Source organism: Falco naumanni, chromosome 1 (assembly GCF_017639655.2).
Source record: "Falco naumanni isolate bFalNau1 chromosome 1, bFalNau1.pat, whole genome shotgun sequence".
In the NCBI taxonomy this organism is placed as follows: domain Eukaryota; kingdom Metazoa; phylum Chordata; class Aves; order Falconiformes; family Falconidae; genus Falco; species Falco naumanni.
In genome coordinates, this window is record NC_054054.1 from 67,324,173 (window position 1) to 67,340,889 (window position 16,717).

The 16,717-nt window shown below is 41.7% G+C and overlaps 1 protein-coding gene across 1 annotated transcript in view; it reads right to left on the reverse strand.

The window, feature by feature from the left end:
- Positions 1 to 16,717, reverse strand: part of LOC121089886 (glutamyl aminopeptidase) — a 41,274-nt gene that overhangs the window by 5,897 nt on the left and 18,660 nt on the right. Inside the window, exons 8-14 of the mRNA XM_040597628.1 lie at positions 13,441 to 13,506; positions 11,959 to 12,024; positions 10,103 to 10,254; positions 3,298 to 3,377; positions 1,265 to 1,392; positions 1,096 to 1,151; positions 138 to 288 (exon numbers count right to left, since the gene is read on the reverse strand). Of these exons, the coding sequence (XP_040453562.1) occupies positions 138 to 288; positions 1,096 to 1,151; positions 1,265 to 1,392; positions 3,298 to 3,377; positions 10,103 to 10,254; positions 11,959 to 12,024; positions 13,441 to 13,506 (699 nt within the window). The remainder of the gene's footprint in view (positions 1 to 137; positions 289 to 1,095; positions 1,152 to 1,264; positions 1,393 to 3,297; positions 3,378 to 10,102; positions 10,255 to 11,958; positions 12,025 to 13,440; positions 13,507 to 16,717) is intronic.

Below are 16,717 nucleotides of genomic sequence, written 5' to 3' on the forward strand. Positions count from 1 at the left end.
AGCACTTTTTAAAACAGTACAGTAACAAAAAGTAAATACTGATAGCTCAGCAACATTGAAAAATCACTTGTAACATGATATTATTACTGTTACAGATCCAGTGGTACCATGCAGGAATATTTTTTTTTCTTCATCACCTGAAACCGGGGATAGAGATTTGTATCATCTTCAAGCATGTTTGCGACGTAAGTTACAGACGATATAACTCTATGCCAAGGTAAATAGTCTGTTTCATTTGTTAGGTATCTTGTGAGCTCCAGGGGAACAGAATAATTCACAAGTCTAGGTCTGTGAAAGGAGAAACATAACTTTTGTTATTTTAATGAATTTGAAGAACTGAAGATATTAGAACACTATTTATTTTAGAAGGTCTGAAATAATAAATCCTGGGAGGGGGAAAATAGTCTGGAATGTAATTTGGGAGATGTTTTCCAAAGAGACCACTGAGGACCACTGTTGATCAATGCCTAACCACAGGAGCTCTCACTGCTGTGAGGAGGCTGCTCACATTGTGCAGCAGCCCAGTGTGCCCAGAAGCGGCTGGTAGTCCTCAACTGACTACATTAACCCCTGTCACACAAGAACAAATTGCTAGCTCTGGAGACATCCTGAAAGGCTAAGGAGATTCAGACTTACAGGCTGTCACAGAAGGTCGCCTAAAGTTTTATCTGTGACAGCATGGCTGGGTACAAGAACTAGAAGTTTCCAGGCAAGTTTCTAAACGAGATAGCTGAGATGGTAACTTCCTAATGCCATGCTATGCATTGTAGGCATGCCTCTGATTTTCTGGACACCCAATTTCTTCTGCAGTGCTTCTATTATTGTTACTTACATGTCAAAATTTCCCCTTTCTAAGACATGTGCAATTAAAGCCCTCTTTTTTTCTGCCACTGAAGGGGGGCATTTCTCTTTACTGCATTGGCACTGCAAGTTGCCAATGCCTACTTGAATTTGCCCCTTTTGAAGGACAACATAAGCAAATAAAATCCTGTAACAAATTCAGAAATTTTCTTTCAACCACCTAACTTAATTCTAATTAATAGGCAATGGGAAGTGAAGAGCTTGTGTTGAAATCTCTGCAGGGAATGAGTTTACCTAGCTAAAGAAAAGGCATCATCCAAAATCCCTGCACGGTCAGCAGCTGAAAAATCCTGTGTGAAAAGAGAAAAAGAGTGATCAAGAATATATAGAGTATTTGCAGAAAAAATAGCCTCTACAGACCTCTGTAAGAGACCTACCAGACAGTTAATGTTATAACACTCACTGTGTGGTTGCTGACCAGAAGAGTGCTTAACCTGGCCCAGTTTTGACTATCATAATTCACCCGGTAAAATCCAATGTGGCCTGGATTAACGTTCACAAAAGTATTAGGAGGTGATGCTATTCCAATTCCTGAAAAACAAACAGTGATCAGTTTGTGCGTCTTCTATGACACAGAACTCAATGGAGATTGCTTGACTCTAAAAGTAGTATTTGGTTTTAATGAACATAAAAATAAGATCCAAACCTTAATTTTATTTTTTAAATAGTTGTGAGTAAAGATGAGTTATTGTAGACTTTAATGAGTGTCAGCAGTTGTCTTAGACTAATGAATTGTGGTAATTACTTGGGCTAGATAGTTTGTTAGCTTTAAAATGGAGATCATTGTGAAAATTAGTGTCATTCTAAAAAGCAAAAAATCCTAAAGAATGAGTTCTTGCAAATATCTTTTAAAAAGGTTTTCACCCTCATGTTTACTATTAGTTTTAAAGTTCTTGTATTTTATTCTCCATTATTTTCATTTTTCAGTTTATTTCAACCAATTTTTTAAGGATTTCCTTCCCTGTACTCTTCCCTGATTCAACTTTTTTAGCTATACATAAAGGAATTGCAAAATAGCCTGAGACTTTACTCTAGCACTCATAATGAAGGATTTTCCCATTTAAAATGAATCTTTGAAAAATGTTCCTATCTCAGAAGTTTGTCCTGGTCCAGTTGGTGCTGCTAGTTATGAAAGTTTTTCTATTGCCTATTGAAAGCAGTTTTCTTAAGTTTGTGGATTGAGAGTGGCTGGAGTTAAAAGCACTTTTCTTTTTGGATGACTCATACAGACAAGGTATTTCAAAAGGCATTTCCCCCCCCTACAGTTGCTGTTTGCCCTACTAGCTAAGATTTTTACTGGTGTAAAAGTAAGCACCTGATCATGCCTCTGCAAGTCAAGTTAACAGCCCGTTGCAGCCCACTGTAATGTCATGTGGAAGTTAGAGAAGGAAAATTTCTTTATGTTAATCTCTGACTTTCATCATGACTTCATTGTAGCCTACAACTTCCTCAAGGGGGGCAGCAGAGGGGGAGGTGCTGATATCCTCTCTTTGGCGACCAGCCATATGACATGACATGAAGAAATGGAATGAAGCTGCATCAGGGGAAGTTCAGATTGGACATTAAGAAAAGGTTCTTCACTGAAAGGGTGGCAAATCACTGGAACAGGCTCCCCACAGCACCAAGCCATGGACTTGATGATCCTTATGGATCCCTTCCGACTCAAGATATTCTAATACTCTATGATTCTATGACACAGGCTTTTTTGTTTGCTTTTGCATAGATACTAAAGGCAACCAGGTAAAAAAAAAGCAAAATAACAAGACAAATTACATTTTAAATAGGTAACATTCAAACAAGTACAAGAACAGAAGAGCTGATTGTAATATTTCTGAAATTCCAGTGACAGAATGTAAAAACTCAAAAAATCAGTAATTTTTCTTTCTCCCCCCCACCCCATTTTTAGCCACTAGAGTTGTAGAATAAGAAATTCAGATTTGACTGCATAATAGAACAATCATCAAAAATACTCTTGTAGGTATTTCCTCAGTCCTGAAATCAGCATTAGAAAATGTCTGTAATCATTTATAGATCTTTTTCTTTAACTGAATTCAGATTGCCAGTTTAGCATGCCACAGATGTATTCATCAGCCTCTCGCTTCACCTCTTAGACTAGACAAAGAGTATATCTAAGTCCCATTGATTTTAGTACACCATAATTAAAAGTATGCTTAGATCCTTCCTTGAATAGGACTGGATTTAAATACATGCTTAAGCACTTTACTGAATTGAGCCTAAACTGACATAATGTGTGTACAGGGGAAATAATCAGCTTACTGCAGAAATGACTACTAACTTCAGCCCAACCAAGCTGTGTGCTGGTTCCCGGATTTGAAAACAGAAGAGTATGAAAGTTAATTCTGTATTTTATTTCTTGTTAAGGACATTGAAAAGCTTTATCCATTCATTATTCTTAGAAGAGAAGGGGAAATTTACCTGCAGAATCTGATGTGTTGTAGAAAGTATAATTTATTGAACTCCCAAGTCTCCATTTCACTGGTATATTCCATTTGTAGCTGAAATTATTTAAAGGGAAAGAGAAACAAATGACATTTGAAACCAAATGCTAAAGGTAAAACTCCAGTGTATCTTTTTATTTGTTTTAATGCTTACATCTTGTTTTATGAAGCCAACTGTGTACTTAGGTACATACACATTTACTAAATATCCCTTGTAACAAAGCACTGCATTTTACCAGTAGCTGTTGTTTATGCTGTAAAGATGTTTCTGTGTTAGGATACTCTATTCAGGCAACAAAATGTCAGATATTGGTGTGGTATGATTGGGACAGTTATATTCCCTGAAAAGCAAAATAAAAAACATGAAGTGCCTGAGTGTGTTCATGCTCTACAGATAAAGAATAGCAGTAGCTTGTCTTAGTACTTTGTATTTATCAATAGTTCTCAAAAGGCATCTTGTGGACTGAGCAAGGGAGTGGAGTAGGATTTTTTCCAGTGTTTGATGTTGATGTATTAGTCAAGTTAATAAGGCACTGTGTTAATTACGTGCCTAAAGTTAAGTCTGAAAGTTGCACAATTTATCTAGTTCTTTTTTTTTTTTTTTTTTCTCCTGAAAATCAATGGAACTTAGGGCCATGTCCTTCTGAATGCTCTCAGTCACCTCTTGGTGACTCCATACGCTGGAAAGGGTAACATTTACCCATGATCAGAGAGAGATCATGTGAATGAACTTTCATTGTGCTATACTGTGTAGCTTATTACTACCGCTCTGGAAAATGCAGCCCTGCTAAGCAGTATCTTCATGTCATGTCAGATAATAATCTAACAGTGTACAAAACAATTTAGTAAAAGTTGATCATGTGTGGATGGTTGGTGTCAGTGTTAATGTTGATGTGTCTAGGGCTTTGTGCAGACACCAGTTAATCTTTGCAACGCTGACTTGAATTAAGTGGTGAAGTATTATGAAACCTGTTTTACAGATGGTAAAACTGAAAGAGCTTAAGCAACCACTGCCATACAGTCAGTAGGACCTCTTGCCTTTTCCAGCCTGTTTTCATTCTCCAAGACAACCCTAATTCCTCTATGATAAAGCACTGGGAGCCAAATGTGTCCTTACCTCTTGCTCTTCAATTTCATAAACACCTTCAGGGGTTAGGTGCAGGCTCCTCGCTCTGGGGCATGCCCAGGACAAAGCTGAGATGTTTGGCCTGGAAGGGAGCCACAGCGCAGCCTGACCAAGATCGTAACCAGGCAGTCAGGGAAGTAGGATGGAAGAGCATGCCATGAATGTACCTGCATAGGGCTGCTAAAATTATTAAGCCTTTTTGAGCAGTCAGCTGCTGTTCATGTTAGTATATTACAGTCCATCTCAGGGAGATGTTTCTTCCATCTTAAACCCCCTGGTGACAAACGCTACAGGAAAACCTGAGTTGTCTTTACAACCCTGAATTAAGTGAATTGTCATTAACTTCCAAAACATATCAAAATGAAGGCTATGATCTCTCTGATGCCTCTGGGAAGAAAGATCAGCTATTGTTTTGCATCTTCTGAACAAAAATATCTTAAAAGATTTATACGCTTCTAGATTTTACTAGCTCTCTTACGGAGCTTACTGCCATGGAGTTTAGAGAGGTTATTGTTTAGCCAGAAGCTCCAGTATTGTGTTACCCCAAGAGAAAGCACATAAAAGATTTTTTTTAAACCCTGGTTTTGTAAATGCATTTAATGAAGGGGATTCTATTTAGTTTTCGTTATATGTTCCTGGGATTACATACATAAGTACTTTTCCTGAGCATAAGATACAATAACTGTCCTGTTGACTGTGCGTATTGAGGATGTGTTCCTGACATGCTGTGCTGTAGCTATATATTTGTACAGCAGCTCTATTAAGAGCACAAGTTTTTGAATTTCTATTTCTTTTGAGTGCCATCATGCAGGAGAGGACCTCTCAAGACAGACAAGCTTGAAACAAGCAGGCAGCTCAGGAGACTACCTCTGCAGGATTCAGAGAGTAAAGCATACAGAAGGCCTGGAGTTTTCAATGCTTAAATCAAAACTCCGCACCTGGACATGAAATAGGCCTCTCCCATCTAGGGTAGGATCTCTTCAGGAGCTTCCTTATCCCCATTTGTAAAGGTGGAAGGAGGAGGTATTGATTTTCAGTGGATTGACTTTTAGTCAAGGGAGTAAGTCTGTTTCCAGATAATATCAGCATTATCGTATATATTAATGCATTTTATTTTGAAGTCATTTATAAAACCTACATATTCAGAAAAAAATTCCCCTTTTACTTTGGGAATAGCAGGGGCAGCACACAGCTCAGCTTCTTGACAGGTTAAGGTAGGAACAGTGCTGGGATTTCTACTCAAGAAATGGCAATGTACTTTAAGTCTTGAAGTCAAACAAAAGTAGGATTCCTGAGGCTGCTACCCTAGAGCATAGTGCAGTGAGTCAAAATTTTTAACACAAAGTATTTTTGCCCGAATACTTTGTAACACCAGCCTTCATATGGCACCGTGTTGTAGTTTGCAGCTAAAGCTGCTTCAAAAGCCTGCACACTCCTCTGCTTATGTTGGGAGAAATACAGTGTTGCAAATAAACAGGTAACTACCTCATCCCAAGTCTTTTGATACCTCTCCAAAACTGTCAATACTGTGGGCCTTCTCATTGCTCAAGTTTTTTCCTTTTAATCAAAAAGAAATAAACTGGCCACAGCTGTTTCTTCATTTTCTCCTTTTTTTTTTTTTTTTTTTTTTTTTTTTTTCTTCTTTTCTTCTCTTTGTATTAAAATACCTAGTAGAAGTAATGGAAAAGTGCATTTGGGTAGATTTAGTTCTGGTTCACACAGGAAATTTTACTGGTTTAGTTGATTGGGCTAGTTCAAGGACTGAAACCTTCCTAATATGGGTTAATTTGAATCTCTTTCACTGAAATGTTAGCAAAGTTGCATTGCCTCAAAATTGGAACTGGCTAAATATAACACAATGCAAGCTCTGAACAGTTAGTCAGCTGGTTAATGCCATAGTGCAGCCGAGCCGTTTTACTGTGCAGGTCTAACAACCCACTGGGTAGGGTTCATGTCCCATCAGGTTAGGCATCTGTTAATTAACAAATATGTTCCTATACAGTATCCCATCTGTCCTGAATAGAATCATAGAATGATTTGTGTTGGAAAGGACCTTAAAGATCATCTAGATCCAACCCCCCTGCCATGGGCAGGGTCACCTTCCACTAGAGCACGTTGCTCAGAGCCCCATCCAGCCTGGCCCTGAACACTGCCAGGGATGGGGCATCCACAGCTGCTCTGGGCAACTTGTTCCAGCACCTCACTACTCTCACAGTAAAGAATTTCTTCCTAATACCTAATCTGAATCTACCTTCTTTTAGTTTGAAACCATTATGCTTTGTCCTTTCACTGCAGGCCCTACTAAAAAGTCCTTCTTCAGCTTTCTTGTAGGCCCCCTTTTAGGTACTGAAACGCTGCTATAAGGTCCCCCTGGAGCCTTCTCTTCTCCAGGCTGAACAGCTCCAGCTCTCTCAGCCTGTCTTCATAGGAGAGGTGCTGCAGCCCTCCTCTCACCTGTATGGCCCTCCTCTGGACTCGCTGTAACAGGTCCATTGTCCTGCCTATATCGGAGACCCCAGAGGTGAACACAGTACTCCAGGTGGGGTCTCATGAGAAGGGGAGAATCACCTCCTTCAACCTGCTGACCATAATTCTTTTGATGCAGCCCAGGGTACATGTGGCTTTCTGGGCTGCAAACGCACATTGCCAGGTCATGCTGAGCTTCTCATTAACCAACACCCCCAAGTCCTTCTCCACAGGGCTGCTCTCAATCCCTTCATCCCCCAGCCGGTATCTGTATCTGTGCTTGGGACTGCACCGACCCACGTGCAGGACCTTGCACTTGGTGTTGTTGAACTGCATGAGGTTCACACGGGCCCACCTCTCAAGCCTGTCAAGGTCCCTCAGGATGGCATCCCTTCTCTCCAGTGTGTCAACTGCACCACACAGCTTGGTGTTGTCAGCAACCGTGCTGAGGGTGCACTGAATCCCACTGTCCATGTCACTGAGAAAGATATTAAACAGCACTAGTCCCAATACTGACCCCTGAGGAACACACTTGTCACTGGTTGCCACTCGTACATTGAGGTGTTGACCACAACTCTAAGTGCAACCACCCAGCCAATTCCTTATGCACCAAGTGGTCTATCCATCAAATCCATATCTCTCCAGTTTAGACAGAAGCATGTCATGCAGGACAGCATGAAATACTTTGCACAAGTCCAGGTAGATATTAATTTCTCTTCCCTTATTCATCAGTGCTGTAACCGTGTCATAGAAGGCCACCAGATTTGTCAGACATGATTTTCCCTTAGTAAAGCCATGTTGGCTGTCACCAATGACCTCCTTGTTTCCCATGTGCATTAGCATAGTTTCCAGGGGGACCTGCTCCATGGCCTTGCCAGGCACAGAGGCGAGTCTAAGTGGCCTGTAGTTCCCCAGGTCTTCTTTTTTCCCTTTTTAAAAATGGGGGTTATGTTTCCCTTTTTCCAGCCAGTGGGAACTTCACCGGCCTGCCATGATGGCAAATATGACGGATAGTGGCTTAACCACTTCATCTGCCAGTTTTGTCAGGATCTGTGGGTGCATCTTGTCAGGTCCCATAGACTTGTGCACCTTCAGGTTCCTTAGAAGATCTTGATCCTGATCTTCTCCTGCAGTGGGCAGTTCTTCATTCTCCCAGTCCCTGCCTTTACCTTCTTCGACTTGGGTGATGTGGGTGGAGCACTTTCTGGTGGAGACTGAGGCAAAAAATTGTTGAGTTACCTCAGTCTTCTCCATGTCCCAGGTAACCCATGCCAGTTTCCTTTCGGAGTAGGCTCACATTTTCCCTAGTCTTCCTTTTGTCACCAACGTACCTATAGAAGCTTTTCTTGTTGTCCTTGGTGTCCCTGGCCAGATTTCATTCTATCAAGGCTTTAGGTTTCCTAACCTGATCCCTGGCTGCTTGGACAGTTTCTCTGTATTCCTCCTGGGCTACCTGTCCTTCCTTCCACCCTCTGTAGGCTGCCTTTTTGTGTCTGAGTTTGTCCAGGAGCTCCTTGTTCATCCATGCAGGCCTCCTGGCATTTTTGCCTGACTTCCTCTGTGTTGGGACGCATCGCTCCTGAGCTTGGAGGAGGTGGCCCTCGAATATTAACCAGCTTTCTTGGGTCCTTCTTCTCTCCAGGGTTTTATCCCGTGGTACTCTACCAAGCAGATCCCTGAAGAGGCCAAAGTCAGCTCTCCTGAAGCCCGAGGTAGCGATCTTGCTGTGCACCCTCCTTTTGCCCTAAGGATCTTGAACCCCACCATTTCATGGTCACTGCAGCCAAGGCTGCCTTGAGCTTCACTTTCCCCATGAGCCCCTCCTTGTTGGTGAGAACAAGGTCCAGCACAGCGCCTCTCCTCCTTGGCTCCTCTATCACTTGGAGAAGGAAGCTACCATCGATGCATTCCAGGAACCTCCTGGATTGCTTATACCCTGCTGTGTGGTCCCTCCAACAGGTATCGGGGTAGTTGAAGTCCCCCCCTGAGGACCAGGGCTTGAGAATATGAGGTGGCTCCCTCAAACAGAGGGCCACATCTACTTGTTCCTCCTGCTCAGGTGGCCTGCAGCAGACCCCAACTACACTGTCACCTGTCCTTGCCCTCCCTTTGATCCTGACCCATAAGTTCTCAGTTGGCTCCTCATCCATCCCCAGGTGGAGCTCCATGCACTCCAGCTGGTCATTGACATAGAGGGTGACACCCCCTCCTTGTCTCCCCTGCCTGTCCTTCCCCAAGAGCCTGCATCCTTCCATTCCAACACTCCAGTCACAGGAGCCATCTCATCGTGTCTCTGTGATGCCAGTAAGATCATAGCTCTGCAAGTGTATGCACATCTCTAACTCCTCTTGTTTATTCCCCATGCTACAGGCATTTGAATAGAGGTATTGAAGTTGGGCCCCTCGATTAAGCTTACTTACTGGCTGGAATTCCTCTGTTCTGCTCTTCAGGTGCTCTCCTGCTGAGCTTTCCAGGCTCTAAGCATCTACTGCTGGCACTGGCATCAAAGATGTAGAAGTGGGATGGATTGAAGAATAGGGTACATGAACGCCTGCAGCTGGCTCTCTGGCCACATAAACCCCAAGATTGCTAATTTTGACTAGATAACTGTCTTTTAGATGGGTAGAATTAAGCAATACTATCCTGAGTTAAATAGGCAAACCCCCCCATTTGTACATTTCTAGCAATTTCACAGTAATTCATGTTTTTAAGACATGTAGAGAAGACCTTGTATTGTATGTGAAGACCCTGTGATGTATTATAGATTCTATACAATATAGGAAAAGGAATAAACTATTGTGATATAAAGTACCTGGATGATAGTCTCTGATTTCTGGAGAGACGATTTTGTGTCAGTTTTCCTTAGTCTGGCAGACTATAATCTGCCGTTGTTCAACAGATGACTTGCAGTCATCTGAGGTGTCTGTGTGTGGAAGTAAGATTTTCTGAGAGACCCTGTCCAATTTTCCTTTGCTGTGTCTGAGAAAGAAACCCTGAGACAAAAGGCTGATCCTGCTCTAAATTTGAAATACTTGTATCTAACTTACTGCTGTTTTCTTTTTAAAAACAAATGCTAAAAGTAAGCTTAGCAAGAATGAGTATTACACTGCCTATGTGTGTACTGGCTGAAGAGAGTATCTGTACAGTTTTTTTTACCTGTTTTGGATAGACATTTATAGTAAGAACTTACCCAAGACCAGAAGGAGGATAAGAAACATTTGCATTGGGATCCAAGAGAAAACGTTTCTGTGTGAATACTGAATTACTTCCCATCTCCAAAACAGGATAGCCCATTTGCCTGGTCCATGTGTCCATGACTTCCTTCACAGGTTTATTACTTGCCTATGAATGATGGGAGAAGGTTACATTGAAAAAGTAAATTCAGTCCAAAGAGGGAAGAAAAATAAATCTCTGATATTCATAGAACTGTAGAATCATTTAGGTTGGAAAAGACCTTTGAGATCATCAAGTCCAACTGTTAATCCAGGACTGTCAAGGGAGGTGGGGGTAGGTCTCTTCTCCCAGATAACAAGCAACAGGACAGCCTCAAATTGTGCCAGGGGAGGTTTAGATTGGATATTAAGAAAAATGTCTTCACTGAAAGGTTGGCCAAGCGTTGTAACAGGCTATTCAGGGAGGTGGTGGAATCACCATCCCTGGAGGTATTTATATGGAGAAGTGCCGGGTCCTGCACTTGGGTCACACCAACCCCACACAACGCTACAGGCTTGGGGCAGAGTGGCTGGAAAGCTGCCTGGGGGAAAAGGACCTGGGGGTGCTGGCTGACAGCCGGCTGAACATGAGCCAGCAGTGTGCCCAGGTGGCCAAGGAGGCCAATAGCATCCTGGCTTGTATCCAAAACAGGGCGGCCAGCATATATAGAGAAAGAAGAGCAGAAAGGAGCAGAGGAAAAAGCAGGATCAGTACAAAAAATACACAATTAAATCTTTATGGTGCCTGTCATTGAAAGAACCAATGAGCTGGAAACTTGAACATGGACAGAGGAAATATGTGTGCAGAGACTGGGCAGTAACATGGACAACTAAGGAATCTTTGAGGTCCCTTGCATGCTCTAAGATCTTTCTTTTTTTTTCTGAGGAAATAACCAAACAGCACAGAAAGGACATAAAGAGGCTTTTCAAAGCCAGAAGTATCTTTGCAGTATGCCCTGTTTAGGTGTGAAGAAGGAGCCAGTATTAACCACCAGAAACTACACTGATGTAAAATTTGAACCATTCTGTGGACCGTGAACTTCTGTCCTAGAGACGGAGAGAGCTGCTGCTGCCTCCCCAGGATGCCACCTGTGAGGGAAGGGGGCTAGGGTCACTGTTTCCTTCTTCAGGTGAGGCAGATGAGGTGAAGATGCAGAGCACCAGAGAGAGAGAAAGAAGCAGTCTTGCAGAGCAGGAAGAAGATGGGAACTTGAAAGGAGACACAAAAGTGCAACTAGGGTTGTGTGAGTGTCCACAGTGGTGGAAGGGAAGGAAGTATCTTCAGGAGAAGAACCTGGTAGTATGCAGGTGGCCTTTGTGGGGGTAATGAGACGGATGGAAAGAAACAGCCGAGCCTCAAGCAAAAGGCAAGGTCAGAAAATGGTTGACAGAGAATGGCCCAGCTGGGACTCAGAAGCTAGAGACAGAGATAAGCACCAAAATTACTTGGGAATGGATGCTGTTGGGAGCTTTCAAAAAGCTGAATCTGGTTAGAGGTAAGGGAGAGTATGGGATGCATGTGTGGCGGATGAGGTGTGTTCTCACCCATTAAATGAGCTTGAGTTGTGAGGGGAATGTTTCAGTAACAAGCTATTTGTTAGTAGGGCCTCCTTTCTTATCTTTTATGCCACTCCTACAGTCTCATGCCAAAAAGTGAGGAAATAATATATATTTGCTAGAAATAAGATGTGTTGGAATATACTGGGAGGCTGCCTAGCTTGTGATCTCTCATTGACAGAAAACCTACAGATTATAAAAAGTTTGGGAAACTGAAATCAGTGGGTGAGGTATGAAACATCTGTTAGGCAAGGGTTTATGTTGCTGCAAAACATACCGCTTCCAGAGCTTCCCAAAATTGTTGTGTCTTGGCATTCTGGAAATGGTGTTTCTTCAAATATGCCTAGAGAAAGGTAGAAGACTGTGAAAATACTACCAGGTCTTTCCTTCTTTGCCTATGAAAACAATCCACGTATTCAGTTGTACAGAGATACAGGGAGTACAGATGTCGTACAGAGTATCTATCCATGGGCAGTAGTGTTGTGAGTAGGAGGTTAAATGGATCAATATTAAGCTGATGAAGTTTTTTTTTGGTTTCCAGTGCAACCCATAACACTAAAAGTCAGCATTTCCCACTGTGATTTGTTAGTACAAAATAGATCTGTACTTGAAGAGTTCTTTGTATTTTGCTTGAATGGACATCAGCATACCCTGTTGCAAGTTTCTATCTAATGTAAAAGGTTGTTTAGAAGGAGGAAGCAATTTCAGGAGATTTCACTAGCTGTGTGGACTCACAGTGGAAGCAGGAAAGTCTGGTCACCTCTAAGTTGTGATCAAAATTAGTATTACAAGGAATAATGGTATTCAGCTAGGTGTTTCCACCTCCTAAACACTATTCCTGTCCTGTGCCTTCCCTGGTTGCTTAGCGAGTGCTTTCCTAACCTGTTACCTGGATCCTGGTGATGTTTAGTCAGTAGATGGTGCTGTTTGTTTCGCTGTTAGCCACAGCTACCTGTAATGTTCTTGAAGACTGAGTAGGGGGGAAGTATTAGTCCCTTGTGGACAAGTTGGCTGTATTTTCCCATCTTGTGGAACTGTCCTGATTGAATATATGAAAGAAAAAATAAAGGAAAATACGACTGACTTGTAGCAGCCCATAAACGTGCTCTCCAGGATGAAAGGAGGTAAGAACGAATGCGGTAAACCTGCTCTGTAACACTTCAGAGACAGCAAATATTGGTTCAGAGGAAAGAGCAGATAACCTTCCTCTTTCTGGGAGGGCTCCTTTCTCCCATTTTTTCTTTCCATAATTTTGTAGCATCAGGTTTTTTCCTCCATGAGAAAGGACTATGAACTCTGCAATATCTCCCCTTTCTGCTCCCTGTTACCTTGTCTCTCTAGGACTGAGTGCGCCTGCATCAGGGCGTGGATGAGCTTATAGCTGTAACTGTCCCTTCATAGCAGGCTTGAGTGGGTTGGAGGATCATGGCTATACGAAGCTGCAGACATACTTTACAGCTGAATGAGGAGATCCTATATTACAACAGGATACACTGAAGTGGAGGAGGTTTCTCCACTAAAACGTATCATGAATTTAGGTCCTCACTGGCAGGCAATCAGATCTTAATGCAGTTCACATTCCTGCTTCTGTGAGAACGTGAAACTTCTTCCCCTTGATGTTGTCCAGTCAGTACTGAAATGCATTAAGTACTTTTGCTACTAATACCAGGATCTCTGACATTCAGTTTTTGAATAAAGGCTTTGCCACTGTCACAGGAGGATAGGCTGCATTTCTGGCGTGTTTTGGTGGAACCCTTACCTGACAGCCTTTCTGGAAGAGGTCTGGTGTAATCCAGTCTTGAAGCATTCTGAGGATTGATGCACCCTGAGGACAAAGGAAGAGGGGAGAAGGTCATTCCATGGTGGCCTAACACTGAATTTCCATTCATTTAGAAAAGCAATATGTGAGTGAGTATTTTATAAGGCAAAAATAGAAACCATCCCTCTGATTAAGGAAGTGGTTTTTTGAATTCCTTCACAGCATGTCATGCCTGCCTGCAGGAGTTTAATTCTGGATGCGAGAGCTGGTCTTTACCTGTGATCAGATGCCCATTTCTAAGCTCAGCTGTGCCAGTGGAAGGGATCCCAAGCCCTGCTCCTGGGAGTTACTGTCCTGCTGCTCTGTCAGTTTGTGTGAGCGGGGCTCCCAATTTCATTGGGGAACTATCCCTGTCCAGCAGCACAGCCTGATAGAGGAACTGACTTCAGCTGAATGCTCAGCAGCTAGGAAACTCAAAAAATGCTCCAAGTCTGGGGCTTTATATGTTGGGGATGCCATCTCGGGATTCAGAATGAGATTTGTTGAGGAATGGTGTAAGAGCTTTGGCCTCTGAAGCAGGGTAGAATTGGGATCAGAGAAGTCACTTCATTGGGTGTCACAGAAAAAACAATTAGGACTTTGAAAGAAGAAAGAAACAAAGGGAAGAGAGAGAAGTAGAAGAGTCATGTGGAACAAAGACCAGAGTGGGCACAAAATGATGAAAAACAAAAGCAATGCAAACCCAATCTAAAACACAGAATACAACTTTAGGATTAGCATGTTTTCATTTTCCAAACCAAATCAAAGGGCAGCTGAGAGCCTAATGCTATGAATGGTTTAAAAATCCAGTTGTCCCATAAAAAAAAGAATGTTATCTGAGTTCACAGTAAATCCTGTCTCCCCTATTTATGTGTCTGAGAATAACAACTTGACTGCACGAGTCATGGCAGAGGGACTATTTGAACAGATATGCCTCCAAATGTTTTCCAGACTTGTTAAGGAGTCAAGGTGGCCAGCAGGTGACTTTTTTCTGATACAGTAATTTAATATGGTTTCCATTGAATATGTTCAAAAACTGTTCAGTAAAATGTAGAGCAGCTATGTATTAGTGGTAACATAAGGCAGCTTATGATAAATAGTGATCATGAGGCCACATGTATGCACTAGGGTACCTCAGTTCCTCAGCTTTGTCTATCAGCCACTTCTTACCTGATTAGACTATCCCCTCCCATTTATATTAAAAGTCAGAGTAGAAATACGCACTAGTGCATGCATTTGGGAACAGAAGAGCTTTCTTTTGCTTTAAATTGCCATGTATAGTTAGCTATTTGCATCTTCAATTACTCTTTTTTAGTCTCTTCCCCCTACTCTTGTCATTCCTCTGTAGTCCATGATAAAGTGCATTTGAGTAAAACTCATCCTAACAAAGTCCAATGCTTTAATAAATTTCCTTTCTTTCAGCTATTTGGGGAGGTTCAGGAAAGTGACCTTGATTTAAGTAGTTGACCTTGTCTGATGGGGATGTTGGGGGGAGTCTTTTATCAACACCCACATAACTTCTAGACAGTTGTAATAATTGCCAAGTATATGACAAGATTGTTTGTGGCAGAAATGTGGAACATTTAATCCTAAACTTCTATAGCTGGGAGGTTCCAAAAATGTAGGTGTCCAAGAGCAAATTTCTAGCAGAACTTAAACTAAGTATCTGTTTTCTGAAAAGGCAATCAGTCTAAGACAAAAAACTTCATTGTTACTTTAATACAATTTTTCAAACAAAGAGCGAGAATTACACTGGAAAAGAGGTGAAATGCATTTACTTTTTAAGAGAAGATTAAAAGAATTATATACATTAATTGTGTAGTCACCAGCTCTACTCTAATACAGCTTTCCTAGGTGCATAATGTCCTACTGATCATACAGCAGTTTGAAGTTCCCTTACAGAATACACTGCAATGACTCCACAGACCCTTAGGCAATTCATTAGTTTTAGGATTTTATAAGACTTGTAATTGCTCTGGTAAAACTAATGGAGAGCATTCCAAACTATGCTTTATTTGTTTAGTGATGAATATTATCATGAGGAGATTGTTTTTATAAGAAAAATGCAAAAGAGAAGCCAAAATAAAGCCAAAAAGAAACAAGTTAATTTTGTCATGCATTTATATATAAATACCAATGGTAATTTGAGCTAAATCTACGTGAAGACTTTGTCATTCAGGCCAAATTATATCCCAAGCCAAATTATATCCCAAGCAGACTGTTCCCAACAATGCGTGAATCCTCAAATGGTTTTGCTTAAAAAAATACGAGTTCATGTAGCAATTATCTAGGCACAAAGAGATGAGTAAAAGCTAGGAATTTTTTGTTCCGTTGTTTTTTCAGACCATGCAAAAGTATGTCTCTTGCTTAGCTCACCACTAAAACATATTTTTGCCCAGAGTATTTGATTTAGCTGTGTATGTTTCTTGACTTTTGTTAGTTTGATTTAAGAACAGTGTTACACGATGCAGGTTTTCATATGGTTTATGATTTGACTGTGAGGCATTTATGATGCAATAAATACTGTTGGACAGAGGATCTAACAATTGAAAACAGAAAACTGATGGAAATGGATGGATCAAGTCTAGCTGATAAAATTAATATCTTTGGCTAGAGACTAGCCCAGCTAAAGCTAAAGTCAATGCAATACATTCTTTATGTTTAGGTGACAATGGGAGCTTGAAGGGAAAGCAACAAGCAGGATTTAATAAAGGTAGATTTTGTGTGTTCAGTGGAAACTTGTTATTGCACGATGCAATAACATTCAGATAGGAAACACTGAGAGTCACATGAGAAACTGTCAACACAAACGTGGTGTATCAGGGTCAGAAGCAATGTGGGACATGGCTGGTTGTTGAGGAGAGACTGAGCCGAGTCTCAGCTCCTTCCTCACCTTGGTGCCATATGTGGTGGTGAGAGGGAGGAGGGACAGGGATGTTTCCTCCTGTGCTTCTTCTGACTTGTCTCTTAATGCACTGAAAAAAATAACTAGAAGCAACAGTGTTTTCAGGGCACTTGAGTCAAGGGACTCCATGGTTAGACACAGGGAGTCTGGGGGCACCTTTTTTGTTTCATGTCTAAAGGTTGTCTAAGAACAAAATGGCTTTGGCTATACCTGATATGAAGAGAAACAAGTTGGCTTCATACTCCTGGCCTGGATCCTGGCCACCACATCAAAGCGGTGACCCTCAGCAAGTCTGCTGGCTTCTCTAATGCTCTGCACCTCAAAGCACTTTTC